At 36.2% G+C, this 24043-nt stretch overlaps 1 protein-coding gene across 1 annotated transcript in view; it reads right to left on the bottom strand.

Moving 5' to 3' along the window:
* Positions 1-23837, bottom strand: part of TMC1 (transmembrane channel like 1) — a 40234-nt gene extending 16397 nt beyond the window's left edge. The window contains exons 1-10 of the mRNA XM_015849107.1: positions 23833-23837; positions 23680-23765; positions 23193-23568; positions 18683-18823; positions 11335-11425; positions 9973-10054; positions 7068-7174; positions 6063-6161; positions 2933-3075; positions 260-404 (exon numbers count right to left, since the gene is read on the bottom strand). Coding sequence (XP_015704593.1) covers positions 260-404; positions 2933-3075; positions 6063-6161; positions 7068-7174; positions 9973-10054; positions 11335-11425; positions 18683-18823; positions 23193-23568; positions 23680-23765; positions 23833-23837 — 1275 coding nt within the window. The remainder of the gene's footprint in view (positions 1-259; positions 405-2932; positions 3076-6062; positions 6162-7067; positions 7175-9972; positions 10055-11334; positions 11426-18682; positions 18824-23192; positions 23569-23679; positions 23766-23832) is intronic.
* Positions 23838-24043: the final 206 nt, after the last annotated feature.

Here is a 24043-nt window from a genome sequence, read left to right as displayed (position 1 = left end):
GGCATAAGCATGATAGAAACTATAAGCCATCAAAAACAAGGAAAACACAAGGATTATTTTTATAATAGAATCATAAAATTAGTTCTGCAGACACAGAGGAAAGAAAAACACAATGGAAATGCATAAAGACTCAGAACCAGAGGCATCCACTTCAGTTTAAGTATCTAGGTTCCAGTTTGTACTTGGCCTTAATTCTATCTGATTCACAATAATGTGAAAAATAAATCAAATTACATCTCTTTAGTGATCTTTGTTTTACCTTGAAGCTGGTAGTGATAGAAGCAAACTTATTATCTGCTGTCTCAGGATTGCCAATAAGGTAGTCCCAGCTTGTGAACATTTTCCAGCTGAAATTAAAGCTAGTGTCATCCCCACCACCTTCCTCATTTGCATTCCTTGCCATTCTACAAAAATCAAAAAGATGCAGAAAGGCCCTATGAGAACTAGTTTTGCTCTGTATATTAAATTATTAAAGCTCTGACTTCATTCTGAAATACATATATATTGTTGTAGCAGTCAGTCATGAAAAAATCTGCTTGAAGCAAGGGAAAACAATGGAGATTTTTATATTTTTAGAGAATTTGTCAGATAATAATACTCATTTTCATGAGAAAAAATGAATGTATCTCACTAACATCTCAGAGGAATTCTTCTGTATAAGAAACTCAAACACAATATTAGGCAGATCTCTCAAAGAGGACGTTGCAGTAGATTTGGTTGGAGACTTCATTAAGAGGAAGAAAAGAATTCTAAGATAACCAGACAAAACAAAATAACTTATTAATAATAATGGTGTCAGGCTTGCCTCTCATCACATGTGTATTTTTAAATGAGATTTGTAGCAGTACCCACAAACATAGCATTCTTTCTTTATTGATTTCATCTCGACCACTAGGTTTACTCTTTTGAAGTGTTGTCATTCACTTAACAGTTGTCATCTTGCTTCTGTATGCTTCATCACTTCATCCAACCCACTAAACACAAAGATGGGATATGCTGGTAGCAACAAATCATATAACCTCGGACATTGCATTGACATTTTATTCAGGGAAATGCAATCCTTTTTTTTTTAAACTGACTAATGTAGTAGATACATTTTATTAATATCAATACAAAGCATGTAACACATTTCTAACTGTCCAGTGAATAGCATACTCTAAGAGGGACAAAATTTTAAGGGACGCAGCAAACACTTCTGAGCTGGCATAGTCTAATGCCAGTTTGATATTGTTGTTGTTGTTGTTACTGCTTATTTACAGAAGAGCATACCATGTTTCCATGTTGTTTCCATAGGATGAGCCATAGAATGAAGCTGTTATTCTAGAAATTTCCCCTAAATATAATAATACCACTTATACTCCTCACAGCCTCCTTCATGCATGCATGCATTCTCTTTCTCAGATGTCAATTAAGAGGACAGCATATGCATTGCACTACTTTCTGAAAAACAGCAATGATCAGTAGTCTGCAAGAACTGCTCTTAATATCACCGAGCTACAGACCAGCAGTAACAGCACATGGCCAAGTGTGAAGGAGGACACTACATACAGCATGAGTTCCCTTTGTTTTGTATTCAGGAATTCTCTGCTAGAGTAATTTTATTTTTAGTTTTAGTTTTTATTTATCAGCATGAATGTCAAATATTACTCTCTGAAACTTCAACTTTTCTCATCTTCAAAAATACATAATCGGATAAATATTTTAAAAGATGTTTTCAACCTAAATTAATGACTTTTAATATTGAACTAGTTTTTCATTCTCCAAAATGCAAATCTGTAATTGAAACTTTTTTTTTCCCCCTTCTGGAATCCTTCTGCTTTTGCCCTATGCAGGAAACCACATAATATTTGAAAAACTGAACATGATTTAATCTAGTGCTTTTAAGTGTGGAAAATGTTGGCTACATTACAAACACTGGAATGTTTTAACTGTGATCTTCTCTAAATTTACAGATGTGCTTGAATCCTGGCATATACTGCCCCAATTGTTCCAACCTAAGAAACTTCTAAAGGTGCGTTTCTAGCTAACAGCATTTGTTGGGATAGGTGGTCACTGCACTTGAATCAGTGTTATTAAACACTGTATTTACTAACAGTGTATCTCCTCTGAAACTGTTATAATCATCGTTGTTTATTCTAATATTGAGTTTGTCTATAAAATAACAGTGAACGATTATTTATCTAATTATGGTCTTAAGAGAAAATTCATATCCAGAACTTGAGAGCCAAAAGCCTAATGCCTCACTTATTGTACTGCCTAGGTCAAGTTTCTCTTACACGTATGTTTCCTACTGATTTAACATGATGTTTACTGCATTTTATTAAGCATAGTTTTCCAGTAGAAAACTGCTGGAGATGATTTTTTTCAGGATGTGAAGTCTGTACTATGATCAATAGTATTCTTTGTTACTACTGTGTAGTTGTGACTTAACCGCTATAGACTTGTGGAGAATCATTTACTGCTGTCTATGAATTACATAGAGAATTATTTGCCATATGTTTCATTCTTTTTTGCCTTCTTCATTCTTAAAAGAATTTAATTCACATAAGGTATCATAGAAAGAACAGTTGAATTTCCTCAATGTTACCTGAAGTTATTCTAGATGCAGAGCATTAAGAAAATATAATCTGACAGTTCCATCCCTTACTTTATGCAGTCATTTTACACTTCAAAGTTGCAGAAGGGAAGTAGTGGTATTTCAGTAAGGGTTTTTCCCACTGATACAACACTGAAAGACAGCTGCTGCAAAAATAAATAAGAATAAGCCCAAGGAATTATGTATGACTTTAACTGAATTCAGCCTTTCCTTGCATTTTTGATTCACTGGTGTTGCATTTGTCCTGCTTTAAGACTGCTACATTCCAAAGTGCACTTTCTGAAAGAAAGTCTGAGTGATTAACATTGATACTTGTTTTTATAAATGTGAACTTACGTTCGAATGACAATCATAAAGCTGTAGCCAATAGTCCCAACGCCAACAAGGAAATAGGAAAGAGGCATCCTGAACTTGAGCCATCCAATTGTCCGCTGGTTATTGTAATAACCGTAAAAAAGCACAGAATACTGTGCAAAGCCCTGAAAATTCAACAAAAAAGTTGTAATATCATTAATCTGTTAGATATGAACATAATCAGAAACCTACTAGCAACGTTATGAAATGTTATATTAAGACAGTTCAAAATGGCATAAGCACCACTGTAATAAAGCTCACAGGAAAGAAGATCACCCACTTTATAATGTTAAAAAGATAGGATATTTCATGTAAATTTTCAAATCTTTTAACTTTAAAACTTTTCATGGCAAATCTAGCTACAATAAAAAAAAAAATAAATCATCCTCATATTTTGTTCTATAAATTCCTTGCAACAAAAATGAAATGTTTGCTTCATTTCCACATTCTTGCATAACTTATTTGACTTAAAATTCTCATGTAACTCCTTTGTTTGATAACATTCTTTTCTGTTATCTGGGTGGTAGTTATATATGTTAGTCATTACATAAATACATTGCTTTTAAGATTATTCAGTATGTAGTGTTTTTAAAGCACTTAGATTCCAATGCTATACAGAGTGTGAGGAAAGCATATGGTTTTTTTTCAGCAGTTAGGAGAGTCTTCTAAAAGCAATGAGAATCCCCTTCTCTTCAGATCAATTTGCTGATTTTTCAGAGTAATTTACTAGTACATGGTTAGCTATAAACAATTGCTGGTGTCTAAAATGATCCAAATCAATGAGGCATTCTGATAATCCTCAAGTTATAGCAGGAATCTCTTCCTAGAAGACTGTATGCAGAAACTTTTTTACAGTAGCTCACTATGGCTACATCTCCAGCTGAATGAAATGAATTCAAGTCAAATACAGTGTTCTGTCAAAAATGTAATTGGTGGATAGACCATGCATTATTTTGACACTAATAGAGTAATCTGAGGTCTCCATTAGTTGAAAAGAGCCATTTTCTTCCCTTCTGATGTTTAGTGTCTCATATTATATAAAGACATTTCTCCTTTACACAGTGCAACATGCACTTTGTCTATAGTAGCTGTCGCTACAACTAAACTGAATCATAGTATAAACAAAAAGAAAATAGATTTAGCAATTATTACCTGAAAATGTTAAGCATACACCATGAATAATTATTAAATAAATAAATTGTGTTAAATAAATAAATAAATATTCATAACTTATTTTGTAGCATTCCATAACTGCTACCAAATAAAAGATTGCTTAATTGAAGATATTCTTGTCTTCAGGGAATGTTTCTTAATCTGACATTCCTCAAGAAATTTTTTTTCACCCTAAATATTTTAAAGGATTTGTTCCTTTCATTGCCTTCTTCTATTTTAATATCTATTGCATTTGTTCCTTGTGTTAACTGCTTCTCTTATTTTCTAAACTTTCTACATAGCTGTCAGGTCCTGTTTCTCTCCACTGTTATAACTTCCTCCTCCTTCCACCATCTGCCTACATTCCTGTTTTCTCAGCTCCATTTACTTTAAAAACTTTGTTCCTATTTGCTGTGTAAGCCTCTTTTAGTCTCCATTCTCTTTATAAAGGTTTTGACTCACTGCACAATTCATATTTCTCCAATAGCTCCCTGATGTTTTAATATCTGTTTAAAATATCATCATCTAAATTCCCAGCTACATGTCTAGACATGTTCTTCCTGTCATTCAAGTATGTAACTCCTTATGAACCAAATATAATGTTATTTTATGCAGCAGTCATTGGAAAATTTTATAAAGATGTTTTCTTAGAAAGGCATTGTTGACTTCTATACAAGGACTTCTATACATTGTTGACATATCTATACAAGGAGGGACCATAAAATGTGGAATTAGTAAAGCAGAAGTCATCTTATCACTTAATGTATATTTATAGACAAAAGAGAGGCAATCAATGTGCTTTCTTTATATTACATTTGTTTAANTGGAATTAGTAAAGCAGAAGTCATCTTATCACTTAATGTATATTTATAGACAAAAGAGAGGCAATCAATGTGCTTTCTTTATATTACATTTGTTTTGCTATTAACAATCCTGAAAGACTTTGCTCATAAATGTGAAAATGTGTTTATCAAGTCTAGTATTTCCCTGTGTTCAGCGGTCTTATTACCAGATTCTTCTTGCACTGTTTGCTGAATATTTAAAGTAGAGCCAAGAAAGCCAAATTGTGTAGGCATTTGAGGCATTACATAAGAGTACTGAGCTACAAAGTATCCTGAGATCTAGATTAAGGATCTCTATACACCCTAACCTGAGTTTAAAATGGTAATATTAACAAGAGGCATAATCACTATACATTTCTATGTCTTTTTCATGGAAAAACAGAGATGGTTTAATGCTGGAAAAGGGATACATATAAAAATTTTCCTATGCCCTAATGAAAATGTTCATGAAGCATCCATCACTGTTCCATGTCACCAAGGGTGGGACAGGATCTCATATTATCCCAATAGATGCTGCTTCCATCAGTATGAAGGAAAATCTTAACCAGACTCACACCATTTCACAGGTGAAAAGTACCTTTTGTTGACCACTGTCTGTAAAGAACTCCAACAACCTTCTAATTAATGTGCTACAATGCAAAATTTATCATCAGCTGATCTTATATGATCTTATATCCAAGTTGGATCATCTTTATACAAAGAGGTGCAGAGACATGTCACATGCAAAAGTAGACTAGGTGTTTTAATGATGACAAAGGAGAATGACATCTTTAGGAATAAACTGCTAATCTGCTAAATACAGATGAACAAATTAGTAGACCGTTAGTAGACCCTCAGTATACAGAGATGTGTATCTGATACAGAGAATTTTTCCAGGGAGTCTTTGTATTGATTAAAATACTGAAATATATATGTGAACTCTGAGATTTGTCATAAAATTTACCTCTGGAAAAATCTATGCTCATAATTTGGGTAAAAAAATAAAATAAAATTACTTCTACTTAAATTTTCTCCTGACATATTCCACATTAAATCTGAGAATGTTAAATAATGAATCCAAAGTTCTTAATAATCAAAAAGCTATGTGAATATGAAACATTGTAAGATTATGCACTTACACTAAAATCCCAAAGAGTAGCAAAGTTCATAGCTGTAGCTTCTTCAGCTCTTGGAACAGTTTTTCTAGGTAAAGAGCCATATGGCTTTCCCATCAAAGCCTAGAAACAAGAAATGATAGCAATTTACATTTGAAAGCAAAATACCAACAAAGAGAAGGGCTAGGGATCGGTCAGTTCTTAGGAAGACTCTTCTTGTGCTCCTTAGCTCCTTAATGAGAATGACCTACTTCCCCACCTCTTTTCATTGCTTCTCACATTAATATTTGAAACTATGCCTAAAGTAAGCATTAATGATATTTTCTACATTTAAAGTGACATTTCGCTAGCATCAATGTGTCACCACATCAGCAGGGGTTTGTTTTAAAATCAAGACCACAAGATTAGTTTTTCTTGTAAAATGGGATTTTGTTGGTTAATTAATTGAACTATGGGGGGAAATGCAAGGGATACCATTTTTGGATTCTGAATCTCAGTGTTCTGGAAAGATGCCATGAATACACGTTTTCATGGGGTACCTCCCAGGCCTTTCCCTGTGAATAGTAGGGCATATTCTCTGTTTTGGCTTCAGTGGAAAATGGATCATATGATTGAAATGTTATACTAAGGAATGGATGGAAATTCCCAACTTACAATTTCCCATTTGGTCACTAGAAGATAAGGTGAGAGATTACGATAGGCTGAAAGCAAGTAGTTGACACAACAATTTCAGTTTCAGTTAAGCACTCTTTCTTTGAAAAGTTTAGCAGCATTTCAGGCCATGCAAGATCACTTTTGGGACAGAATCTTACATACATTTTTCTGGTAAGACTAATTCAAGATACCACTTGAAGACACAGACAAACTTCTATGAAGAAAGTATACCTTTATGTCTTTTGTACATCTTAGTAGTTTTTAATGGCACACAGACAGATTACAAAATTACATGGAGGTCAGGTCCTGTGAGATGCCACAGCAGAGACAGAAATTCACATATCAAACTTCAATGAAAATCTAAAAAAATCACACCTCAGGCACCATTACAAGTCCAAATGTCAGTCCAAAGAGAATCATGTTTATTCCATACATCCAGCGTAAGAATATGAAATAAGATGCTACCGATGAGCCAAAGTGACCTATGAAAATGTAAGACATGGGAATATCAGTTAGTCTTTTTACAATCCTTTACCTTAAGATGAAGGACTTATCTTTCCAGAGAAATAAATCCCTCCCTTCACAATCACAGCTTATTCAGATCATTGCTTTTTGGCTGCACACACATTCATTAAAAACTGTCTTCAAGGAGGGAGCACAGGAAGAGTAAAATATCATTTAAAACCTCTGATAGAAACCTGAAGAGCTCACTAAGAATTGCAATCACTTCTGATGTGCTAGTTTCGCCCAAAAAAAAAAAAAAAGGTCAAATATCCCACTAGTTTTATGGGGTTTGTTTTTCTCTCTATGTGTACTAATTAAAAAATGTATTTTAAAAATTAGGTTTTCTACCTATATACATTAACTATACTATATCTTCTATATGTGGTTTTATACAGTTTCATGTGTCTTAATATCCTCATTCTTTTAGGAATGATTTCAGGAAGCAGAAAGCAGCATGGAACATGGTGAGAACAAGGTCCATATTCACTACAGTGGAACACATTTTATAAAACTAAGCAAAGGTTAATATAAAGCTTTATATTTTAGGGTTTAAAAACTGTAATTACCTTTTTCTTCCTCTTCCTTACCCTGTTTCTCTATTACTTCATTTCTTAATACTAAATGATATTGTTCATTATCACAGAACAATCAACTCTTTTGAGAGTTTTTGTGTCTGAACAATGGTGGTCTACCTATTGCATGTCCACAGGCAGAAAAAAGGTCTATATAATTTTTAAATGTATAGTTAATGCTAGTCTGCATTCAAAATATGAGTACTGCTCTGAAAGTAATGCCTCCTATTTTTATTATGCTGGCCCCCAGTGTCAGAGACAAATATTGGTGGTATGGAAGTAGAGGTTGAACCAGAGGTCCAGGCTTCATATTAGGATATAATTTCTTCTCCCAAACAGTCAAGTGCTAGAGTGGGCTGCACAAGGGAGGGGATTGAGTCACCATCCCTGGAGGTGTTCGGTTTTGTGGCAGTAGGTGGACAGTTGGACTGGATGGTCTTGGAAGTCTTTTCCAACTTTGGTGAATCTATGATTCTATGATTCCATGATTTTCATCAATATCCTGTTACATTTTGTTGCCATGAGACAGATGGCAGTGGAGGGGCAGTCTGACAAAACAGTGTCTGACATGGAAGTGAGTATGAAGCAAAGGTTTGTCACTGAATGACACTCATCGACATTCATTGATGCTTGATGAACATTTATGGAGACCAAACAGTGAATATGAGCATGGTGAGGTCGTGGGTGGTGCATTTCAGCAGTAGTGACAGTGATGTGAAAGAAAACCACAGTCTAGATGATCATGTACTGCTCTCACACCACGAAATGAAAAGTGTCTTAGTAAGTTAATCCATGCAAATCAGCAGATTAAGACCATGGCACTGTATGGAGTTGAACATCAGCTTCAATGTGCTGAAAATGATCATGGCAAAGTTGGTACACCAGGTGGGTCCCACAGGTCCTCAAACAGGAACAGAAAGAATATTGTATGCAGATTTATCAGGGCCTATATATGAGTGCAGCATGCAGACATTCATCACAGGAGCAAATACATAGTTAATGGTGGTGGCTATGATAAAAAACAGTTTTCTGTAACTGAAAATTTGCTCAATTACAGAGTATCATTGTGCTCCCTGTATCTGTTGTAGTTTTCATGGAAATAAATAGGAGACTTTACTTTCAGAGCAAGCATTATATTATTTCATTAATTCTAATCTGTAAGGTAAAGACTGATTTGAGACAAGTCATACTTGCTTGTTCAGATGCAAGTTTTTAGGAGGTCTGAAGAGTAAAAATGAGTGTTTCTCAGTGGTAAGAATATTCTACTTATCGCCTACTATTAACAGTTACTCTCTCACCTGCTTGGGATTCTTTTATAAACAGCTCATTTTGAGACCAGAAAATGTAAGTCATCTTCATGTAAGAGCAGAGAAACAACTTATGCTTAAAAATAACTGGTTAAAAGCTAACAGCTAAGGAGGTTTTCTCAGTATTAACTGCTCCCTCACACAAATGTATTCAGACAGATAAGTCTCCTATAAGGAGTATTCTGCATGTTGATGATAGGTTTTTATTCTACTCATGGGCTTTCTACTTACACTTTTTATTAGTTTGGATCAACTCAGAGCTCCTTTAAAGGGTAGCTTCTCTAAAGTCAGGCACTATTGCAAATTTTCAGCTGTATTTCATCTGCAGCAGAGCCTCGCTTAGGTAATCACCAAGTCCTTCACAGAGAAGGATGCAGATTAAATTGAGCACTGGAACTCTCAAACATACAGTAGTACTAACTACACTGATTCATTTATATTTGTGCCAAATACATAGTGAAGTCCAGGACCACTAGTTTTTGCTGTTGTATGGTAGAAAATCAAAAAAATAACTTTGTAACACCTCTTAAATAAGTCTAAAGATTACAAAAAAAAAAAAAAAAAAAAAAAAAAAAAAAAAAAACCACATAAAAAATCATAGAAATAATTGTGATATACAGACAAAGTAAAGTGAAGGTAGACAAAAACTAAAGCCCAATATCTCTTTTCCAAGTTTATCCTTGATACTGGGTCTTATTACCTGTAAGGTGCCTAACATTCTCTCAAGGACATTTTGAACAGGTTATTATATCAAAATTAATAATTATTAAAGAAGAAATACTGTGTGTATAAACAGGGAGGTTATTTCCAAAGTACTGAAAAGTAATTTACAATTTTGGCATGCATCAGAGATACAATACTAGATAGTACTCTTTATTATCATTCACAAGTACTTACTTTCAATCTCTTTAATTTTCATTTCCCAGGGTATGCAGGCTGTCTTAAAATTCTCAAAATCTCTTTGGAATTTCATCCATTTCTGGATCATAGAGTTCATAGAATTAAAAAATAATATTAATAATAATAATTTCTGACCCCAGATGTTCGATTTCCCCTTGAGCTAACTAATATAACCCTTTCGTCACACACACACTGCTTTGGCAGAGCACACTGCAGCAGAAGCACTAGCTTATGAAGAATTATCTATTCTTTGTTTGTTCTGAATATGTCTCCCACAGCTTTTGTGTGAAGTTCCTATTTCTTCCACAAGAAGAATGATTAAATAATCTCTTCCTTTCATGACATTTATTTTTTAGAGTTGTTTCTGAGAATTTAATTTGTTCTTTCCTTTGCTATTCCCAATTCAGATTTGGAGCTCAAGCTGTGTCATTTAATTGCAATTACTCTACTCACTACTTTATCTATTGGATAAGTGGAAGTTCTGTAATTGAGCTTCTTCTGCACAGCTGAGTTTTAAAGCCTAATCTCTTTTTTACAAAAATTAATGTTAATAAGATGTGACTACACAACAGCCTGCAGAAAAGCCAATCTGCCTAAAGGTAAACCTGGTAGAATAAGTAGTCCTGCCATATATTCAGTATCATTCTGCAACTGCATTTTATTTTCAGTAGGAGTATACTTTCGGAGTGAATCTCCCAAACCAGCCAATTTATCACATTCACTTTAAAGCTCTATCAAAGCATAAAACTCATTGGGAAAATATACTTTAGAAGCGTACTAATCCATATCCACTGTTTCTGTGTATTTAGTTTGTGGTACCACACAAGACTTGGATCAAAGTAGAACTGACAAGAGCACATATAATGTGCACATGGAGTCCTCAGCAACAACTATTCAGCCTCTCAAATCACACTCCTACAGAGACACACAGCTTCCTAGAATATATCTGAGATATAGTCATAAAGTTTTTACTCAGTGGAGGTGCCTCTGGTATTCTACAGTGGGCAAAAAGGCACTTTCTGATCTTTGTCAGGATCAAGGGAAAGACTAGGCTTAAGATCCAGTCTGTAGAGAAACATCTACTCTAAGAAATTTTTTCAAGCAAAATGAGTCTTTGTAACTCTAGCAAAACAGCTAATTTTTGTACTGATAGATGGCTTGATCAAATGCCTGATAAGCAGAAGATAAGTCCCAATGAAACAGTGAGCTTCATTAGAAATTGTTTCATGTAAGAAAAGAGGAAGCAAAAGCATTAATAACTAGATAAAGACAAGAAAATTTGTTTTCGAAAATGAGTACATATGGCAGCCCAAGGCTCCACTTTTGCATTACATGAAGTTAGTGAAGTAATATTCTTACCTTGGTCATCATCACTTTGTACGCATAGAACTTTTTTCCCTTTCCTTTTCCAAGAGCACCTTCAAATTTTTCAACAAAAAGCTGCGCTTCTCTGGAAAACAAGGACAAAATAGAGGTATAGATGATTACATTCTTTATTTCAGTGCTTCCCAAGATGATTATACAACCTACTGAATTCAGCTTTCACTCTTTGAGTCCCATCCAAGCACTCTCTTTCCAAATGCTCACCTCTAAATCCAATTCTCCTGATATGCTCAGAAGGAGCATTCTTTTTCCTACCAATTTTCCATTATGTTTTTTGTTCGTACAAAGACTACAAAGGGTTGGTAGAAGGAAAAGCTGCTATACATTTAGACATGAATCCCATCCCAAGACACTGACTCCTCCCTGCCCCATTTTTCTTCTTTTTTTTCTTTTTTTTTTTTTTTTTACTTTTGGCAAAATTCAGATTAAATGAGCTAAAATAACCAACACCCCCTTGGATACACAGCCACATATACCATCTCTTTACCACTTCCAAGTATTCCTCAGGATCCTTTTAAGACTCTAGAGATCTCTTACTTTGTGCTGCTGCATCACATGTATATTATGGATCTTGGCATCTGACTGTTTTTTGTTTGTTTGTTGGTTGGTTGTTTGGTTGGTTTTTCGACACCAAATTGAGCCCTTGAAATTTTCCAAATCACCCAAGTTCATCTGAGGTATTCTGGCTCACATCTCATTCTTTCCTTTTGACTCTAAAAAGAGTTACTACTATGACTTATCTCAAACAAGTGAGAGAAAACAGGTTCCTCATCTTCAGGAAAAGTGCCCAAGAGTACTATTTAAACCCATATGTTCGTTATTTAAAATCTTATTGTGCTGCCTGAGGAGATATAAGGCACTCTTAACAGCAGGTGGCAGCGTCTTCACAAATGCTGCACTCGGAGAATCAATTTGGACACATACCTACCAATCACCTAAGTCACCACATAGTATTTCTCACTTAAGAGAAATACCTTTTTCCACCACTTCTGTCATCAGATAATTCAAGCAGTGGGCTATTTCATGAAAGATTACTGAAACTGAAGCCTACAGAACTGTAGAAAACCTACACTTTCAATAAAAAACTACATAGAGTTATGATGTGGAACACAAAGATTTCAAAATATAGGCTTTGGGGAGCATTTTCTTTGTTTGTTTTATGCCCTTGTTGTGTTCTCTTTATGCAGCATTAAATTAGAAATTTAAAGGGGAAAACAATCAGTAACACGTTAAAAATCCTCCATACAGGACAGTTTGCATCTGTAGCTGAAAAAAACGTTCTACAAAAAAATTCTACAATGAAACTAAGTTAAACCAGAACAAGAATTAACTTTACACAGTGTAAATCATTGAAAGATTTTATTTAAACTCAATCTGAACTGTGTGTTTACTTGTTTGATTTGTCTTATTGCACTCTTTCTTTAAAATTATATATATATATATACGTATAAACCAAACACACTATGTCTCTCTGCTCCCTAGACTCCCTGTCGAGTAATTTTTCAAGATTTTTAGTATTACTTTTACTCTGTTTCTGACTTTCTACAGCAAACCAAAACTGATTTTTGAAGTGGTGATCCAAATCTCCAGGGATGATGTTGCTGACATTCCTGAACATATCCTTTGGTTTCACTTGGCTGGTAGCTGGGATTTCTTCCTTCTCTTCTCTAACACTGCCCTAAGCCAGTGTATGATGGTTACAGAACTTTATAAACCTCCCTTCGATGGGAATAATTTATAATTTGATTTTCTCACATTTCCACTCCACAGACCTCTATGGGACTAAGTTCATCATTTAGCAAAGCTAGTCAATACCTAATACCAAATAAACTTGCTAGATGTAAAGTTTCTTTCATGCTTCATAAACCATTAAGCAACTCCTGTCCTGCTTTCACATATTGCTTGGCCTGCACATTTGTTGCATGAGCCTGAATAAATTCAGTTCAGCCCAAATGTTGGAATTTAGCACTAATTATTTTGATTTTTCACCTTGACTGTACTTGCATTCTAGTCTTGTTAAAAAACATCATGACTTTTGTCATTAATAGGACTCTTAATGGCCATGACAAGAAGATGTTTCAAACATACATAAAGAAATGTAGGATTTCCCATCCTCGTGGAATAAAAAATCATCACACAGTTAATAAAAAAGTAGTTTGTACTTGATTGCATTTTATAGATAGAGGATAGCTAATGTCATCCTGATCTTCATAAAGGACAATTCAGGAAAGCCAAGGCCAGTCAGTTTCAGGTCCATCCCTGGAAATGTCAATACATTGGAGGGAAGGGAAGCCATCCAGAAGGACCTAGACAGGCTAAAGAAGTGTGCCAGTGAGAACCTAAAGAGGTTCAACAAGGCCAAATGCACTTGGGCTGGGGTAATCCCAGTTGTTTATACAGACTCAGGAAAGAATCCCATGAAAGCAGCCTTGTGTAGAAGGACTTGGGGGTCCTGGTGAATGAGAAGCCAGACATGAGCAGTACGTGTTTGCAGCCCAGAAGACCAACTACATCCTGGGCTGTATTAAAAAAGGGGTGGCCAGCAGAAAGAGGGAGGTGTTTGTCCCCCCCTATTCAGCCCCATCTGGAGTACTGCATCCAGGCCTGAAGTCCCCAGCACAAGTAAGATGCAGAGCTCCTGTAAAAACAAGTCCAGATGAGGACCACTCAGATGATCAGAGGGCCTCTTCTATGAGGAAAGGTTGAGGGAACTGGGATTGTTTAACTTGGAAGAGAGAAGGCTCCAGGGAGACCTCATTGTGGCCTTCCTGTACTTGAAAGGAGTGGAAAAACAGGAGGATGGAATGGCTCTTTACAAGGGTGGATAGTGATAGGACAAAAGAGAATGGTTTTAAACTGAGACAGAAGAGGTTTAGGTTAGATATTAGGAGGAAATTTTTCACTCAGAGAGTGGTGAACACTGGAACAGGTTGTTCAAGGTGGTTGTGATTGCCCCATCCCTGAAGACATTCACGGCAAGGCTGGATGTGGCTCTGGGCAGCCTGGTCTGGTGGTTGGCAACCCTGCTTGTGGCAGGGGGCCTGAAACTAGATGATCTTTGAGGTCCTCTGCAACCCAGGACATTCTATGATTCTATGATTCTATGACTCTATGATTCTATGGAAGATGATTGGAATAACTTTTTCTAGATGTCATCTTCAAGCAATTGGAAGAGAAGATGTTTATCAGGAATAATCAGTATGGATTCACTAAGGGAAAATCATGCTTGACCAACCTAGTAGCATCCGTGATGTCAGCACTGGCTGGGTAGATGGAGGTAGAGCAGTGGATGACATGTTTCTTGACATTTGTATTTTAAATGAAAGGGTTTTAACAATGTCTCCCACAACACACAACATCCTTCAATAATGAAGTTTATAAAGTGTGGGACAGATGAATGGATGGTGAGGGAGGTTAAGAACTAGCTGACTGGAAGAGCTCACAGTGTTGTCGTCAACAGTGCAGAGTCTGGTTGAAGGCCTGAGAGTAGTGATGTTCTTTGGGGGAACACCTGGAACTTTTCAGCCTGAGGGCTGAGAAGGGATCTCATCACTGTTTATAAATATCTGAAGAGCAGGAGCCAAGTGAATGGGGCCATGCTTTTTTCAGGTGTGTAAAGACAGAACAAGGGGCAATAGGAACAAAGTGAAACACAGGAAGTTCCATAAAACACGTGGAAAAATGTATTTGCTGTTAGACTAGCACAGCACTGGAACAAGTTGCCAAGAGAAGTTGTGGGGTCTCATTCTAAGGTGATACTCAAGGTGCATCTGGATGCCTACCTATGCCGCCTGCTGTAGGGAACCTGCTTTAGCAGGGGTTGGACACGATGACCTCTGGAGATATCTTTCAGACCCTTCTATGATTCTGTCATTATGCAATTGAAATAAATGAAATTCTTTTGTAAAAATCTTCCTACCTTTGAAAGCTCAGCAACAACACAACAACATTCAGTCAGGAAACACACTTTCACTGTACTTTCCATGTCTGGGACACATGTTCTTTTCTATTAAGCATAAACCAATATGTTATTTAATTCAGCTTTCTACCTTGGTATTTAATCCACCTCACTTAGAAAGCTTCATTTATACATTCTAGTAGACTTTTGCCTTTTCTCTATTTTTTTTTTTTTCTTCTAAAATTAGAATGTGAAGAAATGTGGAATAATCAAGCAGTATAAATTAGTCTTAACCCCATAGAAGTTTTTTAGAAGCCTCAACAATTACCAAAAACACACACATACACATGCACACCCCCTTGGAAGTAGTGCAACATTACTAACATGAGGACGTGTCAAAAGCAACACAGGGCAACAAAACAGAGCTTTGTAATCGCTGGTATCATGTGTTATAGGTAAATTATCTATTTCACGAGATAGGCCAAAGTGTGCCCTGTTAGCTAACTGTGAATTTAAGGAAGCTTCAGAGTATCCTTATTAATTGAATTACAGACACAAGGAACTTATAAATGTTGCATAGAGTCCAGCATTATTGTCCCAGAGAAGCCTGAGCTAATTATTAATAAGAGGTGTGGAGTTACAGCTCCCAAAGTGCTAGGTGTACGGTACTTCAAGCACCTCAGTGTTGCACAGAGAGGATAAATTACAGCACTCAGAGGTTGCTGCTAATGAACAGGATTCAAGCAGATTGCTCACATTTTTCAGTAACAGTTCAGGAAGGTCTAAAAACTCATTAAAAACAAATGTTGTATAAATATTGATCACCAGGGACTTTTCCAACTCTAAAAAGTTTGGCTTAAAACTGAATGCAAAACAGCTGTTGCCAGGTCCATCTCACTTGAAAGCAGTTCAGCAGTAATAATGAGTAAATTATAGTGTTATTCTATACCCAGCTGGCCTTCAGGATGGCCAGGCTGGCCTCTAAGACTGCCAATATGTCCATAGTAAGAGACATGAAATGCAGATTCAATGGACTGCAAATAGCACATCCAAAGATACACATAGTGCAACATTATTTATAAGTATGTACATATAGAAATGCATATATAAGGAGATGTATGTATCTATACATATATCCCAACATATAAAAATAAGAATGCTTTTCTTCTTGGATTATTTAAAGAACTAAGCTCTCATCTATAGTCTGTATTTAACTGAAATTTCTTTGAGAGGATGAAAGCCTTTCAAAAGCCTGTTGTAATTTTTCTTGTTTTGATGTTTTGTTAATTGTTTTTTGGTACAGTTCTAAACTGGTATCATCGATGGCACATTTGTTGATTCTTGTGTACAATTCTCTGTCTATATTTTAGGCCTCCTAATAAACTTCTCTACTGTTAATAAACTTTATAACTATTAATGGTGTTTAGTATTTTACTGCACAAATATTTGTCTATGCAAAGTGCAATGTGCACTAATGAGGGGAATGAGAAATCCAGACCCTAACACAGTATCTCAGCTTTTGAAGCATCCCTTTCATACCCATGCAAAATCCAACAGGGAGAATGCACAGGTAGATGATTAAGTTTCCTAAATCAAACCTTCAGCTGTAAATTGGGATAGCCTTCCCTGGAGGTCTTCCGCTTTGCAATGCTGGAAGCTATGACCCATTGGTTTTGTCTTTTGTACCTTTTCTAATTCAAAAATCTTTTTAGTAGTTTTACACTTTCTGTCTAAATCTCAGCATCATAAATAACGACTGATGGTTGTTGCAATCTAATGGCTCTTCAGGTAGTTTTCTTCTGTCCTGGCTGGCCAGTGTCAAGAGGAAAGATGTATGGGTTAATAAATCTTCTATAGAAAAGGCTCAACAGCAGTGCTCATAGTCAGTGTAAACAAAGGAAAATGAGAAAGACTCTTTTGAAGGAGGAAAATTGTTTGTGAAATAAGAAAAAAGCCTGGGCTCCAGCTGCAAGAAGGCTATCAACAGCAGGGACTACTACAGCATCTGCTCGCAGCCATACCTGCTGGTAAGGGGAAAGAAGCAATGTTTTTTGCTACATAGTACCCTTTCATTCCTCTCCATTTCATTTCATAACACTCAAAAGTTGTTCCATTTTACAGTTACTGAGGATGACTAGAAGTGCCTGTCCAACTACAGACGTCTCATAGTAAGGTAGATTTTTCAGGCAGGAAAGAATATTCCCACTCCCTCTGAGCTGGGAATGACACAGGTCGCAGCAGTTCAAAACTACCAGCTATGCTAAAGCATAAAACATGTAAAAATGCTGCAGATTTGATTTCAAGACTTCTGCCTCTAGTTAATCACTATTTACTCTCACCATAAATACATTTACTAGTTAGCTTCTGGTTTTACATCACGTAAACAAACTGAGAGAAACAGCTGATGGCAATGCTGGAATAGAATAGATATAGAAACGCAGGCTCTCTACACTGGTGCAGTACAACTGTAAAATCTTAATTTTATATGTCTATTCTTTACATACAGACTATGCAAAATATAGCAACCATTGTCTGATTATGTCATCTAGTCACCTAGTTCTCATGAAATTTCCTTTCATAATACTTCTACTTTACATCTCCTAGGCACTCAGTTCTCTTTTCTTCTGTTCCATGTATCCTTTCTTCACAATATGCCTTCATTGTGTTCCTTTGTAAACATCTCCTCCCCCAGATAATCTTACTTTCAACAAAATAAAAATCAGAGACTTTCCACACCATATTTCATTTGCTCTCTCATCCCATTATATTCATGTTTTCTCACCATATCAAGAACCGTCTAGAGGAGAGATGACGTATTCTGTTACTTGTGCCTAGCTAAACACAACCATACATTTTGCTGGTGCCTGGGCAGTACTGCAGTGAATTAGTTATTGGAAACAGAGAATTACAGCAGCTTTGACAACAGAATAAATTTCTCTTTGTTAACCCAGTTTCTTGAGGTTGGTGGAAATTTAACAGATAATTTAACTGAAATTTAACTGACTTTTTTTTTCTTGGATGAAAATGTAATGATAGACTTGCTGGGGGAAAAAAAACGAAGTTTTATAAGTGGCAAGCATATGTAAGTGGCAAACTTGAAAATGCATGAGAAATCAAGCTCCATTTTCATTCAAGTTTCATTTTCTGTAGCTCTAAAAAAAAATTTAAAAAAATGTATTCTTCTCTATGGAAAGTTAGAATAAAAAGAAAATTCCTCTCTCCTCTCTAAAATTACCCTAAAATTGTATCATTTTTCCTAAAGAGCTTAAACTTACCAACTGAAGCAACTGCCAACATAAACAGAGCAAATGTAGAGAACAAAAGGTTAATTGTGTCTGTAGGTCTAGAAATAAAGTGAAACTTCAGAAAAATACAGCACAGTACAAGGAAGGATGGCAGATAGATATTATGAAATTCAAACCATACTTTAGAACTGACAACTTCTTTTTCATCTTCCATGGTTTGTTTCGTAATGTGGCAATTAGCTTCTTTTTTTCTTCTACCTCTTCTTTCAGCTTGGCCAGTTCTTCCTCAGTAATCGGCTCCTCCTCGGAGTCAGAATCAGAACTTCAGACAAAATGGGAACACCAAAAATTAGGAGGAACATAAGTTTTCATGGAGCACATACATGGTATAAATTCATAGAAATTCTGAGATCTAGAATAATACCTTCCCTGTTGCACTGAAAGGAAAATAGACCCACTGTTAATTTTAGTATTAAGGCAAAGGCTACACTATTTTCCACCATCATTACACCACAAGTAGTCACACTACAAATAAAGAGCAGCATTTATTCTGGGGATGCATCCTGAAGGAGTAACCAGCCCCCTAGAAGTCCAATCCAACCCTGCAAATAAGGACTATAGCTGCAGCCATAAAAAATGAACTTCTTCACCATACTTCTGTGTGCTCCAGAAGAGAGGAGATAGATTTAAACACCAATTGACAGCCCATCCACTAATGAAAGCAGTAATTTCTCAGATAGGAAAGGAAAGGAAAGGAAAGGAAAGGAAAGGAAAGGAAAGGAAAGGAAAGGAAAGGAAAGGAAAGGAAAGGAAAGGAAAGGAAAGGAAGGAAAGGAGAAGGAAAGGAAGGAAAGGAGAGGAAATGAGGAAAGGAAAGGAAAGGAAAGGACAAGGTAAAGGAATATGGAAAGGAAAGGAAAGGAAAGGAGGAAGAGGAAAGCGAAAGGAAAGAAAGGAAACGGATAGAGGGAAATGAAAGTGAAAGGAAAGGAAAGAATAAGGAAAGGAAAAGGGAAAGAGAAACAAAAGGAACAGGAAGGAAAGGAGAGAGAGGAGGGGGAAGAGAGAAGGAGAGGTAGAGGAAGAGAGAAGGAGAGGAGAGGAGAGAGAGGAGAGGAGCGGCAAAGGAGAGGAAGAGGAAAGGAAAGTAAATGAAATGAAAGGAAAGGGAATGGAAAGTAAAAGGAAAGGAAAGGAAGGAAAGGAAAGGAAGGAAAGGAAAAGGAAAGGAAGAGAAAGGAAAGGAAAGGAAAGGAAAGGAAAGGAAAGGAAAGAAGAAGGAAAGGGAAAAGGAATAGGAAAGAAAGATAAGGAAAGTTGAAAGGAAGGAAGGAAAAGGGAAAGGAAAGCGAAAGGGAAAGGAAAGGAAAGGAAAGGAAAGGAAAGGAAAGGAAAGGAAAGGAAAGGAAAGGAAAAAGTATTTGAGAAAGAGAAAGAAAAAAAAAATGAAAAGAAACTCCTTTAGGAAAAGCTTTAAATCCTTATTTTTTACAGTCAGCTGTTTAGCATTATACAAAGCTCAGTACTGAGGACTTCCTCTGACAGAAGAAGATATCAGAGTTATGCAAAATTGAAATACACAGATGTAGAAGGCTGAAATGAGAGTAGCAGGAAATATGGCAGACAGCTGTTAATACAATGACCTTGCTGAGGAGATAAATCCATGCAGAACCCAGGCGTGGTTATTAATGGTTCTTTTGCCTATTGCCCATTACTGCTTTATTTATATTTGCATTTTTAACCTTCCTTTAGAGACAGAAAAATATTCAAAATTTAATTTTTTTAACCATCTTTAAGAAATCTAGTTGATTTTATTTACTTGGGTTTTTCAAGAGTCTTCACAAGACATAACCAAACTTTGTGCAATTGCAACTCATTCAGTGGCTGAACACTGTGAGATTCAGTAGAGGAAATCAGTATTCTGCCTCCTGCAAGCAAAAGTCTCAACCTTTCAGAAAAGACTGTGTTTCACACATTTAAGGGCTAGATGAGATCATCACAACCTTCAGGCTAACACAGAGAAGAAGAGATTCTTCAATAATTGCAAAACTATCCTTGTTTTCCTTTACTTCAATTCAATACGCACAGTGTATCTTGTCATAAGTCTGCAGAGCTCTGGAAATCAATGACATTTCCTTAAATGATACACTTGATGAACCTGTCTGTAACATTCATCTGTGTTCTGGTTTTAGTCTTATCTCCTTTATATTGATGTAAATTATATTTATTATGCCTTCAATAAAAGCCATTTTATAGAAGTGAAAATTAAGATGAAAATATCTTCTTGGAGTTTGGCTATTTTCAGGGGAAAGAGCAGTAGGACTCTGGAGTGGTAGAATAAATTTGACTACTTTTTTCTTTCTGTGTGTGGGAGAAAATTCTACTGATCCATGATAATCCCCATAATACACCCTGGCACTTCCTAGCACCAAGAAGATGCAGTGCCAGTACTGCCTTATTCTTCCGTGTATCTCTGGACTCAAAATATGTATGAACACAAAGTTCATCTAGAATTTCTTTAAGCAGAATGATTAGTTATAAAAGTTGTTTCTGGTTAAGGTGAAAAGCAGGATGGAGGAAAATGGTAAGCAAAGAAAAATGTACTGACTTCTGATACCTAGCCAAAAAAGTAACTGTTCATTGAAGTAACTGTTCATTGTTTGTGGACAACAAAACCCACAGAAATATTAACAAATACAATATTATCCTGTGGGATTATACCACATCTTCTGTATTCCCTGCATTAATTTTACTGTCTATTTGTTTTGTTTTGTCTCTACTTTTGGCTATTAAAAAAAGTACATCATTAAGAGCAGTGAGGCGCAGGAACATTTTGCCCAAAGGGGCGGTGGTTACTCCACTACCAAATTCAAGATCAGAAATTCAAAGTCAGGCTAGACAGGGTTCTGAGCACCCTGACCTAGCTTTGTATTGTGTTCACTAGTTGACCTTTAATGGAATCATGATGTACTTTCAAAGAATATTTAGCTTTTACTATGGTAGGTCCTCACAGACTTGTTAGATGGGCTACACTTCTGTGTTCACATCACTCTCTTCTGTTCTAAGATCTGCAAATCATTCATGTGAATGACTGTTGAACATATCACCATCGTCTTTCCCTTTGTTGGTTTTTGATTTTTTTCTTTTTCTGTTGAAAATCCTTTTATAAATATTATTGTATTTACTACTACATAATCTTGTCAGCTGGTCCCTTAAATGGCTAGGAATGTAATATTCTTCAAGTATCTTCCAGAGCATCATCAGATTTTCTTCAAACGTGCTTTCAACTTCAAGAACAATGTGCTGACCTGGATAGAAACTGAAATTATTCAGACTAAACATGTGTATTTTAATCTTCAGAGTTTTGGAATACAATTAAAAACATTATGCCTTCATTTAAATTTGTATTTTAAGTGGCTTTTTTTTAAATTAACTGTCGATAAATGCTTTCAAGAGATGACAACAACAATAAGCAAAGGAACTTGGATTGGCAGATTCAGGCCTGTTGCTTATATGAGTACAGGAAATTGCACAGTGGGGAACAATGGGCACCAGAGAGACAAGCCAGCACATGGGAAGATTTTAGACATTCTTGTAGGGAAGGGAACTAGAACAGTACTGAAATGGGATCATGAACAAATTAATGCAGCAGCATATCTCATTGTATTTTCTTTTCCTTCTGACTCCTGCTGTGTTCTCTAGTGCTGCATTTGGGAACACAGGTGGCTGTAGCAAGTGCTGAATGGAGGAAAGGTTCCAGTTCCTCTACACCAAGATAAGCATGCCAAGCTACCTTATCTCTTTTGTACGCTGTTATCAGGGACTGTTCCCTCAAAATATCATGAGAAGGGATATGCTGCCAGAGAACACCAGGTTGGCAGGAAAGGAATAAAAAGAGTTTTCAGAAGCATTCTACATCAGTGCAATTTTCCAAAGACCCCAGGTTGCACTAAATGCTTTGGAAAAGCAATAGGGAAATTTTCAGTAGGAGTTAAGTAGTAGATAAACTTTGGAAAAAATTATCTCAGTTCTTGGTTCTGAACTCTTAAAGTTTTGGTATTCATCTGTTTTAAAAAAGCAGACAAAAGTCTGGCTAGGAAACGCAAACTTTATCTTTTGGGAAGTGTCGAGAATTTGATTTTGCATTGGAAATACAGCTAGGTCCTGGGATCTTGGAGAGTGATTGGTTCTGACTTTTTATTCAGTTTTGTTATGGTTTTGGTTGTTTGGTTGCCTAGGAAAAAATGTAGATCTTACTGTCACTGTCTGCCATTTATTCCCTCCTCTGTCACTCCAGAGAACATCTCAAGAACATAAGGCATTTAACTACAGTAAGGGGAACCCCAATTGAAGTTTCTGTTCTGCTTTACCAGATCTGTCTCTAATTCTCAGGATACCAGTGGTGTCAGAAGTGTCTATATGGTCATTTTCTAAATTCCCATCCTGGACCCATGACAGACCTTGGACCATGTTTCAATGTGGTAGACTTGGCTCTATGGACAGTTTCCACTCCACTCTGTCAGTATTTCCTTACTCCAGAAAAAATAAAAAAAATAAAATAAAAGAAAATAAAACCTCCTATTCAGCTTTGACAGGGAGTTGTGCCAACTCTTGATTTCACAGCTATAAATGAAAACAAGTTTTACATAAAGCAACAATTGTTTTATATTAATATATACATATTGAATTACCCAGATCCTGATTTCTTTTTGTCCTTTTTCTTCTTGTTGGCCTTTTCTTTTTTCCCTTTCTTATCAGCCTTTTTGTCCTGTTTCTTCTCATTTTTGCCTTTCCCACTCTTACCCCCTTTTTCATCTTCCTCTTGTTCATCATCTTCCTTTGATTTTTGATTTGCCTGGTTCTTCCTGGCTTTTGTAGGATCCCCCTCAGAATCACTGCCCTCATTTCCACCTGCTCGTCCACGTCCTCTCCGATTCCTTTGCCTACGTTGTCCAGCTCTTCTTGTCCCATCTTCATCATCATCTCCATCTTCCTCACCACCATGCCTGGCTCTTCCTCTGGCATGGCCCCTTCTGGCTCTAGGTTTTGCTCTCCTCCTCTCTTTATCTGTGACAGAAATGAAAATATTAGGGAAGGTAGTATGCTAGAGAGAGACCTTCCCTCCTTGTTTCATGTAGATAACTGAACATGGCCTCAAAGATATCCACATGTACTCACCTGCTCTTTTGTCATTTTCTTGATTCTCAGCTGCACTGTTTTCTTCATTGTCGACCTCACTGCCATCTGTGATTAGAAAACAAAAGCTGGTGCATGAGAAGTGTGGATTAGCCAATAAAAATGGAAGGTACTTAAGAAATTGTTAGAAATTACCACATTGTGCTCCCTTACACCGTTCCACAAAGCCAGCCTTTTGGAACAAGGAGAGAAGCTTCCAAGAAATCAGATGAAAACAGAAATTAAAAATAAATAAATAAATAAATAAATAAATAAAATAAATAAAATAAAAATTATATTTTCCTTTTGCATTGAAATAAGTGAAACTGGAAGCGATAGCACAAAGAACTTAATCTTACAGAGCAAA

This window comes from Coturnix japonica, chromosome Z (genome assembly GCF_001577835.2).
Source record: "Coturnix japonica isolate 7356 chromosome Z, Coturnix japonica 2.1, whole genome shotgun sequence".
Classification (NCBI taxonomy): Eukaryota; Metazoa; Chordata; class Aves; order Galliformes; family Phasianidae; genus Coturnix; species Coturnix japonica.
The sequence above is the reverse complement of the archived record's forward strand: the minus strand, read 5'-3'. Positions and strand labels throughout refer to the sequence as shown.